The sequence below is a fragment of the Oncorhynchus mykiss genome, chromosome 8 (genome assembly GCF_057628025.1).
Source record: "Oncorhynchus mykiss isolate SJ-2025 chromosome 8, ASM5762802v1, whole genome shotgun sequence".
Taxonomy (NCBI): domain Eukaryota; kingdom Metazoa; phylum Chordata; class Actinopteri; order Salmoniformes; family Salmonidae; genus Oncorhynchus; species Oncorhynchus mykiss.
Genome location: NC_143029.1, coordinates 40,800,315 through 40,817,069, shown reverse-complemented (window position 1 = coordinate 40,817,069; position 16,755 = coordinate 40,800,315). Strand labels below are relative to the sequence as shown.

The 16,755-nt window shown below is 42.5% G+C and overlaps 1 protein-coding gene across 17 annotated transcripts in view; it reads right to left on the bottom strand.

The window, feature by feature from the left end:
* LOC110530920 (actin-binding protein WASF1) overlaps window positions 1-16,755 on the bottom strand; it is a 152,986-nt gene that overhangs the window by 10,502 nt on the left and 125,729 nt on the right. For 11 of the 17 annotated variants that reach the window (XM_090243430.1, XM_036985465.2, XM_090243444.1 and 8 more), the window contains 2 exons: window positions 9,611-9,728; window positions 7,423-7,503 (listed from right to left, as the gene is read on the bottom strand). In XM_090243430.1, the coding sequence (XP_090099556.1) occupies window positions 7,423-7,503; window positions 9,611-9,728 (199 nt within the window). The remainder of the gene's footprint in view (window positions 1-7,422; window positions 7,504-9,610; window positions 9,729-16,755) is intronic. The other 6 variants (XM_090243434.1, XM_090243436.1, XM_036985468.2 and 3 more) reach the window with 1 other exon arrangement.

The following is a 16,755-nucleotide window of genomic DNA, read 5'->3' as shown; positions in this document are numbered from 1 at the left end:
AGTGGCAAAAATAGGAAAGTAGCAGCAGGGCATTGGAACAGATGAGGAAGCAAAACTCTGTTAAACACAAAATTACATGACACAGCTGGACTCAATGGCAGCGCAGTCAGACACAGCAATAGAGCGCAAATCATACAATTTAACATAGTGCACGTGCCACTTACAAACCAAATGACAGAGTGGACTAGAGAGCACTCACTTACACACACACACACACACACACACACACACACACACACACACACACACACACACACACACACACACACACACACACACACACACACACACACACACACACACACGCAGTGCCAAACAAACTCAAAGATAACAGAGCTGTTCAGCCATACAAAGACAATGAAGAGACAGTACAAAACAAGAATTCAAAATAAAATAGCCTATTTGAACACACAAAAAGCACAAAGCAAGCACCCCGTGCACATCAGTGCAGCATGACACAACGCACACTAACACAACATGACAAAGTTGCTTAGCAATTAGCACAACATGGTTAGCACCAGAAGGAAGCACAAGGCAAGCAGCAAAAGAACAAGAGAGTCATCATTCATAGAAACACTTGGCTAGCTTACCATCAACAACATCCTACACAAAGACAGTTGGTGTTTCTACTCTGTTGCTATGCAGCAGAAATCTCAACAATGTGGTCAAACACTTTAGTTAAGCAACGTATCTGCCTCAAATCAATATGCTAATTAGGCACATTTGTTTTTAGAATTTTTATGCAACCTTGCTTAAACATACTACACACAAGCATAATGAGACACTGATGATGCACTAAGGTATAACAAATGTTTGAAATAACAGTTGTTGTGAGACATTTGTTTGGACAAATGTGCAGTAAAATATCTGGAGTCTTGAGACTTAGCAGGTGGGGGTCACATCGCTGGACTGGATTGTATGTGACCACTTGTACTGTAGCATTAATACACCTGCATTGCTTGCTGTTTGGGGTTTTAGGCTGGGTTTCTGTACAGCACTTTGAGATATCAGCTGATGTACGAAGGGCTATATAAATACATTTGATTTGATTTGATTAAAAACACACGCACACACGAAAAATAGCTTGATCGATTGTTGATCAATCAACATTCCTGTTAGTAAGTACAGTTTAGCTCTAATGTAACTCATGCAGATAACTGATTTTGTTATACTGAACAAAAATATAAACGCAACAATTTCAAAGATTTTACTGAGATACAGTTCATATAAGGAAATCAGTCAATTGAAATACATTCATTAGGCCCTAATCTATGGATTTCACATGCCTGGGCTGGGGTGTAGCCATGTGTGGGCCTTGGAGGGCATAGGCCCACCCAATGGGGAGCCAGGCACTGCCAATCAGAATAATTCCCCCCCACAAAAAGTATCTATTACAGACAGAAATACTCCTCAGCACAAATACTGCCATATTCTCTCAAACAACGTTGGAGGTAAGCTTATGGTAGAGAAATGAACATTCAATTATCTGACAACAGCTCTGGTGGATATTCTAGCTGGTCAGCATACCAATTGCACGCTCCCTCAAAACATGAGACATCTGTGGCATTGTGTTGTGTGACAAAACTGCACATTTGAAAGTGGTCTTTTATGGTCCCCAACACAATTTCCCCTAGTGTAATGATCATGCTGTTTATTCAGCTTCTTGATATGCCACACCTGTCAGGTGGATGGATTATCTTGGAAAAGGAGAAATGCTCACTAACAGGGATGGAAATGTGCACAACATTTGAGAGAAAAAAATACTTTTTGCAAGTATGGAACATTTCTGGGATTTTTATTTCAGTTTATGAAACATGGGACCAACACTTTACATGTAGCGTTTATATTTTTGTTCAGTGTAGTTTGTTTCTGTGACACATGCTCATTTGTATGAGTGATCAGGTGGGCGTGTGACTAATTGCAGTTGACCCCGCCCCCACCCTGTCGTGCCCAGAATAGTCAGTAATCACACAGCAGAGAGAAGGAAACATAATGAATCTTAAAAGTAATGCACATTGATTAGCCACAATTAATCGGAGGCCATTACGCTGATGGAGAGGGGCACACACTCGTACACACACCAGAGAAGATGAAGTGAAAACCCCCTGTTTATTGTTCTCTCAAGCCTTTCCTTTAGCAGTTATTGGTTATGAGTATGTGGGTCACCGGGGGTGTGTACTACAGGTGTCTTTACTAGGGATGCACGATATATCGGTGAACATATCGGAATCGGTCAATATTAGCTAAACATGGCAACATCGGTTTCGGCCTGATGTCTAATTTAATGCCGATATTAAAGTCCGATGTCAAAGCTACCGTGCATACCGTGCATCCCTATATAGGTACATGAGGTAATGACGGCGCGTAAAATGAGCTACACGTGCAACACAGCATTCCTAATCTAGACCACAATGTCTGCTGTGTGGATCGAGCAGTCAACAAGTCGAGCAGTCATTTAAAAGAGTATGGTAATTTCAGAGAGTCAACTCAAATCCATTAATTAAAGCCAAGATAATGGAATTCATTGCCCTTGACAATCAATTGTTCTCTGTCGTGGGTGATGTTGGCTTTCACAGACTGGTCGAGCACCGGTACACATTACCAAGTGCGCTATTTTTTCGATGTTGCCCTACTGGAGTTACACAGTAATAGCGTCACTGCTATTAGCTTCACGACATACATACTATGGAAAGCCGTTTGGGTCTTTGTGTGTCAAAAAAGATACAGTAGCGCTGTCAAAAATAAACAAGCAAACACTGGCCACGGACGATGTGTTTACAATACCACGTTGGTAATAAAGGGCTAGGGTTAGACCGCAACTTCTGGCGTAGCTAGGTTTAGCTTGGTACAGTGCCTTGCAAAAGTATTCGGCCCCCTTGAACTTTGCGACCTCTTGCCACATTTCAGGCTTCAAACATAAAGATATAAAACTGTATTTTTTTGTGAAGAATCAACAACAAGTGGGTCACAATCATGAAGTGGAATGACATTTATTGGATATTTCAAAAAATGTTAACAAATCAAAAACTGAAAAATTGGGCGTGCAAAATTATTCAGCCCCCTTAAGTTAATACTTTGTAGCGCCACCTTTTGCTGTGATTACAGCTGTAAGTCGCTTGGGGTATGTCTCTATCAGTTTTGCACATCGAGAGACTGACATTTTTTCCCATTCCTCCTTGCAAAACAGCTCGAGCTCAGTGAGGTTGGATGGAGAGCATTTGTGAACAGCAGTTTTCAGTTCTTTCCACAGATTCTCGATTGGATTCAGGTCTGGACTTTGACTTGGCCATTCTAACACCTGGATATATTTATTTTTGAACCATTCCATTGTAGATTTTGCTTTATGTTTTGGATCATTGTCTTGTTGGAAGAGAAATCTCCGTCCCAGTCTCAGGTATTTTGCAGACTCCATCAGGTTTTCTTCCAGAATGGTCCTGTATTTGGCTCCATCCATCTTCCCATCAATTTTAACCATCTTTCCTGTCCCTGCTGAAGAAAAGCAGGCCCAAACCATGATGCTGCCACCACCATGTTTGACAGTGGGGATGGTGTGTTCAGCTGTGTTGCTTTTACGCCAAACATAACGTTTTGCATTGTTGCCAAAAAGTTCAATTTTGGTTTCATCTGACCAGAGCACCTTCTTCCACGTTTGGTGTGTCTCCCAGGTGGCTTGTGTCAAACTTTAAACGACACTTTTTATGGATATCTTTAAGAAATGGCTTTCTTCTTGCCACTCTTCCATAAAGGCCAGATTTGTGCAATATACGACTAATTGTTGTCCTATGGACAGAGTCTCCCACCTCAGCTGTAGATCTCTGCAGTTCATCCAGAGTGATCATGGGCCTCTTGGCTGCTTCTCTGATCAGTCTTCTCCTTGTATGAGCTGAAAGTTTAGAGGGACGGCCAGGTCTTGGTAGATTTGCAGTGGTCTGATACTCCTTCCATTTCAATATTATCGCTTGCACAGTGCTCCTTGGGATGTTTAAAGCTTGGGAAATCTTTTTGTATCCAAATCCGGCTTTAAACTTCTTCACAACAGTATCTCGGACCTGCCTGGTGTGTTCCTTGTTCTTCATGATGCTCTCTGCGCTTTTAACGGACCTCTGAGACTATCACAGTGCAGGTGCATTTATACGGAGACTTGATTACACACAGGTGGATTGTATTTATCCTCATTAGTCATTTAGGTCAACATTGGATCATTCAGAGATCCTCACTGAACTTCTGGAGATCATTTGCTGCACTGAAAGTAAAGGGGCTGAATAATTTTGCACGCCCAATTTTTCAGTTTTTGATTTGTTAAAAAAGTTTGAAATATACAATAAATGTCGTTCCACTTCATGATTGTGTCCAACTTGTTGTTGATTCTTCACAAAAAATACAGTTTTATATCTTTATGTTTGAAGCCTGAAATGTGGCAAAAGGTCGCAAAGTTCAAGGGGGCCGAATACTTTCGCAAGGCACTGTACCTAGCTAGCACAAATACAACCAGCCTAAAAACAATGACCAGTAGAGACTGCAGTCATTTTCATTATTCTTAGCAATGATTTAGGAATCCTTGTGAGTAAGTATTAGCTAGGTTGCCACTAATTGTCCACCTATTAAAATTGAACTTCAGTTCATGAAAATAAATAGCTAGCCAGCTACTTAACCCTGTTGCCCAAAGCTAATGTTATAAGCAGCCAGATAGCCTCATCCAGCTAGTGAGGCTCGACCGGACCGGGTTATGTGTTGTGAAGCTAGCCACAATAAGGATTAGGATCACTTGTGGAATTTGGGGTTTGCCTTCTAAATAAAAGTATGTCATTGACAGTGATGCAAATGAATACAAATAGTATAATTTTATTTTGAAGGCTAACCACAAAGTCCACTATTGTGGCTAATCCTTATTGTGGCTAGCTTCACATAGATGGGTCCGACCACCATTAATCAAATAAGAAATGTCTTATAAATGAGGGTTATTTTAGATGATTACACCTAGCTATATAGTTAGCTACTGAACCAGATTATGTACACTGCTCAAAAAAATAAAGGGAACACTAAAATAACACATCCTAGATCTGAATGAATTTTTTCATAACATAGTTGAATGTGCTGACAACAAAATCACACAAAAATGATCAATGGAAATCAAATTTATCAACCCATGGAAGTCTGGATTTGGAGTCACACTCAAAATTAAAGTGGAAAACCACACTACAGGCTGATCCAACTTTGATGTAATGTCCTTAAAACAAGTCAAAATTAGGCTCAGTCGTGTGTGAGGCCTCCACGTGCCTGTATGACCTCCCTACAACGCCTGGGCATGCTCCTGATGAGGTGGCGGATGGTCTCCTGAGGGATCTCCTCCCAGACCTGGACTAAAGCATTCGCCAACTCCTGGACAGTCTGTGGTGCAACGTGGCATTGGTGGATGGAGCGAGACATGATGTCCCAGATGTGCTCAATTGGATTCAGGTCTGGGGAACGGGCGGTCCATAGCATCAATGCCTTACTCTTGCAGGAACTGCTGACACACTCCAGCCACATAAGGTCTAGCATTGTCTTGCATTAGGAGGAACCCAGGGCCAACCGCACCAGCATATGGTCTCACAAGGGGTCTGAGGATCTCATCTCGGTACCTAATGGCAGTCAGGCTACCTCTGGCGAGCACATGGAGGGCTGTGCGGCCCCCCAAAGAAATGCCACCCCACACCATGACTGACCCACCGCCAAACCGGTCATGCTGGAGGATGTTGCAGGCAGAAGAACGTTCTCCACGGCGTCTCCAGACTCTGTCACGTCTCTGTCACCTGTGGACGTCGGGCCCTCATACCACCCTCATGGAGTCTGTTTCTGACCGTTTGAGCAGACACATGCACATTTGTGGCCTGCTGGAGGTCATTTTGCAGGGCTCGTGCAGTGCTCCTCCTGCTCCTCCTTGCACAAAGGCGGAGGTAGCGGTCCTGCTGCTGGGTTGTTGCCCTCCTACGGCCTCATCCACGTCTCGTGATGTACTGGCCTGTCTCCCGGTAGCGCCTCCATGCTCTGGACACTACGCTGACACACACAGCAAACCTTCTTGCCACAGCTCGCATTGATGTGCCATCCTGGATGAGCTGCACTACCTGAGCCACTTGTGTGGGTTGTAGACTCCGTCACATGTTACCACTAGAGTGAAAGCACCGCCAGCATTCAAAAGTGACCAAAACATCAGCCAGGAAGCATAGGAACTGAGAAGTGGTCTGTGGTCACCACCTGCAGAACCACTCCTTTTTTGGGGGTGTCTTGCTAATTGCCTATAATTTCCACCTGTTGTCTATTCCATTTGCACAACAGCATGTGAAATGTATTGTCAATCAGTGTCGCTTCCTAAGTGGACAGTTTGATTTCACAGAAGTGTGATTGACTTGGAGTTACATCGTGTTGTTTAAGTGTTCCCTTTATTTTTTTGAGCAGTGTATATTGCTACGTGGAAGAAATAGTAAGTGAAAGTATAGCTTTTGATGTTTTACTGGTAACGGGAACATATGTAAATGCCAACAAAATAACTTTTTGGTTAGTGTGGTGTGTGTGTGTGTGTGTGTGTGTGTTTATTTGACTATTTAACTGTACTACAATGCTTAAGAGGCCGCATTTTTTTTTTAATATATCGGACAATATCGGTTACTGGCCAAAAATGTAATATCTGTGCATCACTAGTCATTACTGTTATAAATGTGGATGATGTCAGTGCCCAGTATGACTAACCCATGCAGTCCTCCTTCATCTGAATGTGGTAGTGGCACACAGGAGTGTCTTGCTGTGTGTGTATATACAGTGTGTGTGAGTAATGTGACGGGCTCAGCATAATGCCACCCCCAGCACTCTCTCTACTCCCCTGTGGAGGTCCTAACCCAACCTGGGGGTGGGAGGGAGGGAAGCTATGTTCCCCTTTACAGCCTGGAACAGTTATCTAACAATCATTAGGTCATTAGCATGGAGACTGTATACTAGGTACATTGTACAAAATACCTACTTGTAAAGTACAGTGAGAAATATGTGATTAAGTCCAAGCTCAGACATCAGATCACAACAATCCTGGCAGTTAGTGGAAACCCAAAACCCAAAGAGTGGAGGGAGGGGGTCTGTGTTAGTGGGTACCACACAGTGGTCATGGGTGCGGGAAGAGGGTGGCAGGTTTACCCAAAAGGTTACAATCACTGTGAAAAAAGCAGAATCCCACTAGTGTCCAGTTAGTGATCGTCTCAGATGCACCTTGTAGTTGGAGAAGTGATTAGCAAAGGGTTTCCAGGTAAGTAGCAGGGGTTTGAAGCAGAGTTAGTGGGGGTCCAGTGCACTGCTTTGAGGCAGGGCAAACCCAAAAGGAGGGGGGTTAGATAGGGGGGCAGCAGGCTAACCCGAGGGTCTCAGGACGGGGTCTGAGGGGCGGGGCAGTCTTACCTCTGGGGGGGAAAGGAGGGGAGGGGGTTCAGCGGGGACTCTGATAAGGCCCTCCGGCCACACATGAAAAGGCAATTCCATCTGCACAGAGTCAGAGACAACAGAGACCGAGGAGAGGACGAAGGGAAAGAGAGAGGGAGGTAGGGAAGAGAGGGATACTAGCTAAGGCATTAGAGGTTTCAGGAATCTAGATTTATTCATAAGAATACATAAGCAGATACATATATTTCCCTATGTCAAATATAACTATCCTACTAGCTCCAGAAACAACACACATAGCTATGTAGCCTATCTGTATGTGTTTGATAGACAGTGTATCAGGTAGTGATGTGTGAATTAGCTGTGGTCATGGCTGCTTATTGACAGTCTGTCCTTCCATCTTACTGCAACTGCTGCTCTTTCAATCTCTGGCCAGCTCGGCACGGCAGAACAATGTAGGGTTGCTATGGCAACCCCCGGGAGGGGTAGGGGGGTTGGAGCATGGGGTGGGGAACCTGACCAGTAACATTGTGTTTGAGTGCGGTAATAGACAGTTCCCTGATCTCCTCAAAGATGTTCTAGAGATGCTTGTACACTCTCTCTCTCTGTTCTATATATCACACGCAAGCACGCACGCGCACACACACACACACACACACACACACACACACACACACACACACACACACACACACACACACACACACACACACACACACACACACACACACACACACACACACACACACACACACACACACACACACACACACACACACACACACACACACACCTGCCTGAGAGGCATATTCAGCTGATCTAACTGCATTCAATGACCTCAGCAAGCGAGCGCAAGTCTTACAATGAGTCACGGACACGGTCACACACACTCAACCTGACGACACCCTTATCACTGTGTTTCTCACTCGCTCTCCCCTCTTTCACTCTTTTTCTCTCTCTCTCACTTTCTCTATCTCTCTCTCCTTAAGGAAGCTCTAATATGTTTATACCAGAATCCTAGTCTTCACTTATCTCACTATCCTGTAGTTGTATGGCTGTATGTCATGATGTGTCTGAACCCAAAGTGTGTGTGTGTGTGTAAAGTCCAGTTATCCTCCCTCCCTGGGCTCAGTGGGCTGCCATCCTAGCACTTTGTACGTGGTCTGTACTCTATACTGTAATTGCTGCCAGTGTATTGTGGTGCAGCGAAAATAGTGCTTCATAACTCCACTGGCCTTTTCTGAGACTGGTATCTGGCCTCAACTCCCCACCATCCCAACTCAAATACTCTGTTTACACCAAATAAGGCCTATTAAATACTGTATCTATCTATATATTGTTCTGTGAGCTATTTTTTTATACAATTTCTGTATTTCCAGTCTTTCTCTAAATACATAGTGGTGTGACTGTTACTGTCCCCTGTTCTCTGACTGTGAGTCTTGTGACTGAACCCTTCATCACCACCACAAAAACCCAAACCTCAACTTTTATATCCCCAAACCTCTCTGGCAGGGTTCCCTCATTGGTTGGTTGTGCTTGAAAATCTAACCATGTTGGGCTCCAATTGGATGGTTATGGTGAAGAGAGGGCTATGGCCCGCCACTCAAGCATGTAGACATAAGCTGGTGCTGAGTAGCGTCGTAGGGAGCCCCTGGGGCTATGGGCGGGAGACCCCCTTCAGTGTGTGTGTGTGTGTGTGTGTGTGTGTGTGTAAATCTCACTGAGTATACACAATGTTCTCGCTAATGGGAGCATTTGTGTGTACAGTATGGGTGTGTGTGTCTATGAGGGACCCCACGAGAGCAATTGTGTGTACGGTATGTGGGTGTATGCATATGTGTGTGTATACAGTTTGAGTGTGTGTCTCTCTCAGGACAAACATAGGCTCCCCCACGAGGTGTGGGGGCAGAGAGAGGGCAGATGCAAACATTAATTAGAGTAAAAAACTAGACAACAGAGAACCACTGTGTATCCTTCCCTCCCTAATAATAGAGGCAATTCTGATCCGAGAACAGTTCCAATATTGGGCTCATAATGGCTGAGATTAAACCTGTAATAGGGAGAGCTGATCTGACATTAGTTAGGGTCCAAAAGCTACTTAGTGACACAGCACCTCAGCTAAGGATCAATGTGCAAACAACACCACGCGGAATCCTAGAATAAGAAGACAGGATGCTGGTGATGGCCCGGCCCACTGGCCCTTCCTTACCTTCTGTTTCCTCTTCTCTTTCCTTTTGTCCTCCGTGTCCTGCAGCATCTTCTCTCTCCACAGGTCAAAGAAGTAGGAGGGGTTTGTGTAGAACTTCAGCCCCTCCTTACCATCATCCCTGTAGGAGCAGCAGGAAACCAGAGTTAACCCTAGACACTGATTTGAGGTCAGTCTTGCTGATCCTAGATCTGCTACTCAGAGCGTTGCAAACCAGAGATGGCTGATGAGGGTCAAATTTGATCTCTCTCTTTTTATCTTTTCATTTGTCTTTTTATTTCACCCTATCTTCACCCTTAGCCAGGAATAATCCAACTAGAAGGAGGAAATTATCACTTCAAAAAAACACACACATATACCCTGCCACCCTCATGCACACATTTGTCCATCATATCATATCATATCAACATGGGAATTCGATGTGCCCAAGAAGCACAAATAGCCACATTGACTCTCTCTCCTTCTCTTACACATTCTAGTCGGTCACACCACCAAAAGGTGCTGAACTAATTGCCATATATTCTACCATAACATCATACTTGTTTCTCCATTAACCCCCTGAGCCACCTACATAGTTTAGAGGGTTACATAACCCATAATGCACCTATTCTTCCTAGCTACCATGGAGTGTTCGATGACGAAAGGGAATGATTGTGAGAGGGGTAACAAGAGGAAGAGGAAACATGAAAAGAAAGAACATCAAAAGGAGATGAGGACGTTTAATGATATGCAACAACATGGGGAAGGATGTCAGGAGTGTGACAGAGTGGTAGGGTGTGTGTGTTTGAGTGTGTAAGTATATTATGTGTATCTTGTGTGTGTGTGTGTGTATGTGTGTGTGTGTGTGTGTGTGTGTGTGTGTGTGTGTGTGTGTATGTGTGTGTGTGTGTGTGTGTGTGTGTGTGTGTGTGTGTGTGTGTGTGTGTGTGTGAGAGAGAGAGAAATGCTGTTCCGACTGAGTACTATGCGTGTTTATATTGTGTGTGTGTTTGACAGGGCAGCAGCAGCTGGATCTGAAGAATAACAGCCTGAGGTGAAGCAGACAGCCCCCTGGTGAGAAGTTCAGGAGCGAAAGAAAAATAAAATAAGAAAGAGGGGGCATGGAAGGAAAGAGAGGACAGAAACTCAAAAAGTGGTCCAGAAGTCCTTCAGAAGTTGTCAGAGTCAGAAGTACTGAGACACAGAGGGGTCAGAGAGCATGCTGAGTAGAGGTGTCTGTCTGTATGCAGTCCCATAGCGACAGGTAGTCTAGTATTTAGAGCATTGGGCCAGTAACCAAAAGGTTGCTGGATCAAATCCTGAGCTGACAAGGTAAAAATCTGTCATTCTGCCCCTGAACAAGGCAATTAACCCACTGTTCCCCGGTAGGCCATCATTGTAAATAAGAATTTGTTTTTAACTGACTTGCCTAGTTAAATAAAAAATAAAAATAGCGATATCTACAGCTGCTTCTCAGCATAGACTAGTTCAACAGCCGACATCTATCCTAGAGAAGACAGACACTGAGCCGTACAGCTATTAAACCCACACTATTAAACTGAGAACCCAGACAAATAAAAGGCCCCGGACCATTTGCTGTGGTTTCATTATGGATTATTTATCTCCAGCTGGCTCTCTGAATTTAATTCAATTTAATGGGCTTTAATGGCATGGGAAACATATGTTTACACTCAAAGCAAGTCAAATAGATAATTAACAAAAGTGAAATAAACAATACATAATTAACAGTAAACATTGCACTCACAAAAGTTGCAAAATAATAAAGACAGTTCAAATGTCATATTATGTCTATATACAGTGTTGTAATGATTAATAAATAGTTAAAGTACAAAAGGGAAAATAAATAAACCTAAATAGAGATTGTATTTACAATAGTGTTTGTTCTTTACTGGTTGCCCTTTTCTTGTGACAACAGGTCACAAATCTTGCTGCTGTGATTGCACACTGTGATATTTCACCCAGTAGATATGTGAGTTTATCAAAATTGGATTCGTTTTTTCGAATTCTTTGTGGTTCCGTGTAATCTGAGGGAAATAAGTATCTCTAATATGGTCATACATTTGGCAGGAGGAAGAGCCGCTCGGGGGCGGAACAATCTAACTTAACCTACTTTATGGAACTTTTTACAAACAAACGTCTTTCTAATACAATATTGTAACTTTCTATGTGAAAATGCAAAGAAATAAGCAACCAAAGGACAATAAATCCACATCGGAGGCCTACTCCCCACCAAACAACGAGACAGACATGGCGGAAGGCACAGGTAACAATGTGACACTTACAGAACTTAGGATTCTAAGGCTACTAGAATCATAAGGCTACTATTGCTGAACTGGACACCAAAATCGAGAGCACCATTTGAACGGTTGCTTCGCAGGGCCAGAGTATTGTGGACCTTGAGAAAGCTTCTGAATTCAACGCTTGTAGGATCGACGAGTTAGAGAAGCTATGCACGTCCTTGCAGGATAGTGTGCAGATGCTTTCTGTGAAAGTGGTCGACCTCGAGGGCCGATCCAGACGTCATAACCTTTGCGTTGTTGGTCTGGCAGAGGGGGTGGAGGCTGGCTCTCGCCCCACCAACTTCTTTGCCAAGCTATTGAGAGATGCAATGGGATCGGATGTTTTGGCTTCGGATCCCCAGCTGGACCGTGCACATCGCGCCCTTGTCCCAGTGCCTGGTCCGGGCCAACGTCCTCGCCCAGTAATCATCTGTTGTCACAGTTTCAAGACCAAGGATCTTATCCTGCGCGAGGCTCGGATGAGGGGTAACCTGTTACATAAAGGACACCCCTTCCGTGTCTATGAGGATTATGCGCCCGACGTGGCAAAACATCACGCCGGCTACAGAGATGTCATGACCAAACTCTATCTTCGCCCAGCCTTGCTCTTCCCTGCAAGACTCAGAATTACCCCTCCTTCCGGTGAGAAGATTTGTCTCTCCTCGGTTTTGGACGCAGAGAAGTTTATCCGAGAATATACACCAATCCCCCATATGGGTTAGAGCACCTTGTCATTGTGTGTTAGGGTCTGCTCATGGACTCGAATCCATACTATACCAGAACGGGTGAAACCTTATTAAACTGTCTCAGCAAGGGCTACCGAACATGTAAGACGCTGAGCCGACCAATGGAGGGCGGTCAGAGCTCTTTATTTAACGTTAATTTCACTTTCATTCCGACTAGACGACTGATCTGTCGTTGGAGTTCAGAGATGTCTGTTTGGGTGGCCTTCCAGGTTTGATCATTAACACTTTCGGATGGATATACTTATATTCCCCCATTTTTGTTTTGTTTCTTTCTTTCTTTTTCAATTCGTACATTATTCTTATTACCATACCATTTATTTATTGCTTGCAGGGGACTGGGGGTGATGGTTGGGCAGACGCAGACGCAGACACCTGGATAGCAAGTTGGTGTTTTGTGCCGTTCTGCTTCTGTCATAGCCGTGGGCCGCTCTCCCGATTAGATTCCCACCAGCCTTCTGTGGTGCTTGTGTCTATGTGTAGGTGTGCATATATATATAATTATTATTTGTACTTTATTATTATTATTATTATTAAAAATGTTCTCTTAGCATTTTATTATTATTTTGTTTGTGTATATTTTAAGTGTAGGTATGTGTATGTGTATGTGTGTTTGTGTATGTGTGTGTGTATGTATATGTACGTATTTGTATATGTCTATATATATATATATATATATATATATATATATATATATATATATATATATATACAAATATATATATATATATATATTTGTATGTGTGTGTATGTATATATATGTACATATGTGTGTGTGTATGTATGTATGTATGTATGTATGTATGTATGTATGTATGTATGTATGTATGTATCTAACAATTTCTTCAGAATGGCACAAATTCCCCGATATCAGGGTACTCATGTCAACATGTTTGCTTTCAGAGCATATTTGATCCCAAATTATAAGGGGGAGAGATACCTCGGTGTCTCAGGCATCCTTCGTATATGTGTATGTGTATGTATATATGTATGTGTATGTATGTATATACGTGTGTGTGTGTGTGTGTGTATATATGTTTGTGTGTATTTATATATATATATATATATATATATATATACATATATATATATGTATATGTATGTGTTTATGTGTATATATATATATATATGTATATGTAAATGTACTGCTGTCTATGTCGCTTGCTGATGGTTTATGTTTAGACCGGCATTGCTTAGCAATATAGTCTTGTGATGCTATATCTTGCTTATCTCAGGGATTGACCCAAGATGACGCTTCAGTGCGCAATATGTTTAAGTTGCAACTTATTCTGTTTTGGTTTATATGATGCTAATTGAACACTTTATTCGCGGGAGCCTCATCAGTTCATATGTTAGTAGAAGTTCTAGGATAGTGAGAGGTGAAAGTATATTTGGGATTTTATTTTTGTTTTACCTTTTGTTCGAGGTCGCGTCGTGCATTTTTGGCATCGGCCAGACAATGTGTTTATTGTTTAGATTTTTCATCTTTTTTTCTCTCCTATTTGTGTATGCCTGTTGAAGGTGGGTTTATGGGGGGGTAAGTGTTAGGGGAACAGGGTGGGAAGTAAAGGTGCTTGCAGGGGGGAGGGGTGGGTTGGATACTGCTCGGGTGTAGGTGCTACATATGCTGATCGTGATGGCTTGGTGCGCTTTCTTACCTTTTTATTGAGTTACATGTTATGCAGGCCACCATAGGAACTACAAACGAGAGGAGGGTGGGGCTTAAATTCACTTCCAGGAATGTCAAGAGTGTCAAGAGTTTAAACAAACCAATTAAGAGAGGCAAGGTCCTAGCCCACTTGAAAGCACTCTCATCTGATAATATATTTTTGCAAGAATCCCATCTGAATAACAATTCTCATATCAGACTTAAATGTAGGTGGGTGGGGCAAGTGTATCACTCTAACTTCTCGGCCAAAACGAGAGTCACAGCGATTCTGGTACGGAAAGGAATTCCCTTTCTACATAAAACCACTATTGTGGATAAAGAGGGTCGTTATGTGATCGTAATAGGAGATTTCCGTAACTCTACTACATATCTATGGGCCAAACATTGATAACTCCTCTTTTTTCCAAAAGAGTCCTTGCCCTGATTCTAGATTGGAGGGGACCTTAACTGTGTGCTAGACCAATATTTGGATAGATCCTCTACCCGGTGAACCCCTACCTCCTATTCAAGCGAATTCTTGAATACCTACATAAAAAATGCAAATTTATTTGATATATGGAGGATCTCTAACCCTACGGGTAGGGAATACTCCTTTTACTCTCATGTTCACAATGTTTATACTCGAATTGACTACTTTTTGGTTGATGTGAAATTACTCCCCTATACGGCACTGTAGCCTAGTGGTTAGAGCGTTGGACTAGTAACCAAATTTAATTTTTCTTTGATACCAACGACAACACAGAGACTTCCCCAGCATTATTGTGGCTGAAGGCTTATTTTAGAGGCTGTATCATCTCCTTTCAGGCTGCCAGGACTAGGCAAAACAGAGGAAAATTGGTAGAATTGGAGGGACAAATTCACTTACTGGATAGGGAGAATGCTAGCCATCCATCTATGGAGAAACATAAAAAAATGAACTCTTTAAAATTTGAATATAATCAGATTCTCTCAGCTAAAATTGCTAAATCTTCTCTCTATGCTAAGCAAAAATATTTTGAGTTTGGTGACAAACCACACAAATTACTCGCCAGACAACTTCGAAAAAGTGTGAGTGACCAAATGGTTCACAAAGTTAAATCTGCATCTGGGAAATTACTCTCTTCCCCCAAAGACATCAATGACAGATTCTGTCAGTTTTATGAGACTCTATGTACATCTAAAGCGGATCGTAACCCCTTAATTATGCAAAACTTTTTGGAGGACTGTAATCTTCCTGAATAAGGAAATATCTCTTGAAGAAATTCGAGAAACAATTAAACATCTAAAGAGTGGCAAGACACTGGGCCCATATGGATACCCTGGTGAATTCTATAAAACATTCAGCAACATGCTCTCTCCCTACCTGCACAAAATCTTGGTTCAGGCCAATGATGTGGGAGCTCTCCCACCTACTTTGGATGAGGCGTTCATTACAGTTATACATAAGAAGGGTAAAGATCCGGAAGAGGTAGGGTCATACAGATCAATATCTCTCCTTAATACAGACCAAAAGATTTTAGCAAAAATTCTGGCTAACAGGCTTAGCACTTTAATTGGCAAATTGATCCATTCGGACCAGACCGGCTTTATCCCTAACAGAAACTCAATCTTCAATCTCAGTCGCCTCTTCAACATTATGTATTCTCAGAGGTTACCTAACGTGGACTTTGCCGTTATACTTCTTGATGCCGAAAAGGCCTTTGACCATGTTGAGTGGTCCTATCTATTCAAGGTCCTACAGAAATGTAATATTGGAGATGGGTTCATGAATTGGATCCAGCTTTTATATAGGAACCCCTGTGCAAGAATATTCACTAACCAATCATTGTCGCCCCAATTTAACCTTTATAGAGGGACAAGGCAGGATTGTGCGCTGTCACCTATGCTCTTCACCCTAATTATTGAACCTCTCACTCAGGCGATCAGATCTCATGCAGCAATACATGGCTATAATACTAAAGATACTGTAAATAAGATTTCCCTATACGGAGATGACATTCTCCTCTATGTAACAGAACCTCAAGCTAGTATTCCAGCTATTCTTGATGTGGTTAATTTGTTTGGTACCTTCTCAGGATGCAGAATAAATTGGAACAAGAGTGAATTAATGCCCATACGGTTGCAAAACACCTCTTGGCTAGAACATCTTCCAGTTAAATTATCTTCAGAAAAATGTACCTACCTAGGAATTGTAGTTACCAAACAATACTCCTCACTATTTAAAGAGAATTTCCCATCTCTGATGCAAAAACTCAAGGCAAACACACAATTTTGGAGAACTCTCCCAATTTCTCTGCTCGGTTGAATTAATGCAATTTAAATGGTCTTCCTCCCACAACTGCTCTACCTATACCAGAACATCCCAGTATTCATACCGAAATCCTTTCATAAACAACTGGACTCAATTATCAATCCTTTCATCTGGGATTATAAAACACACAGGATAGGTAAAAAAAAACACCTCTGTAAATACAAGAT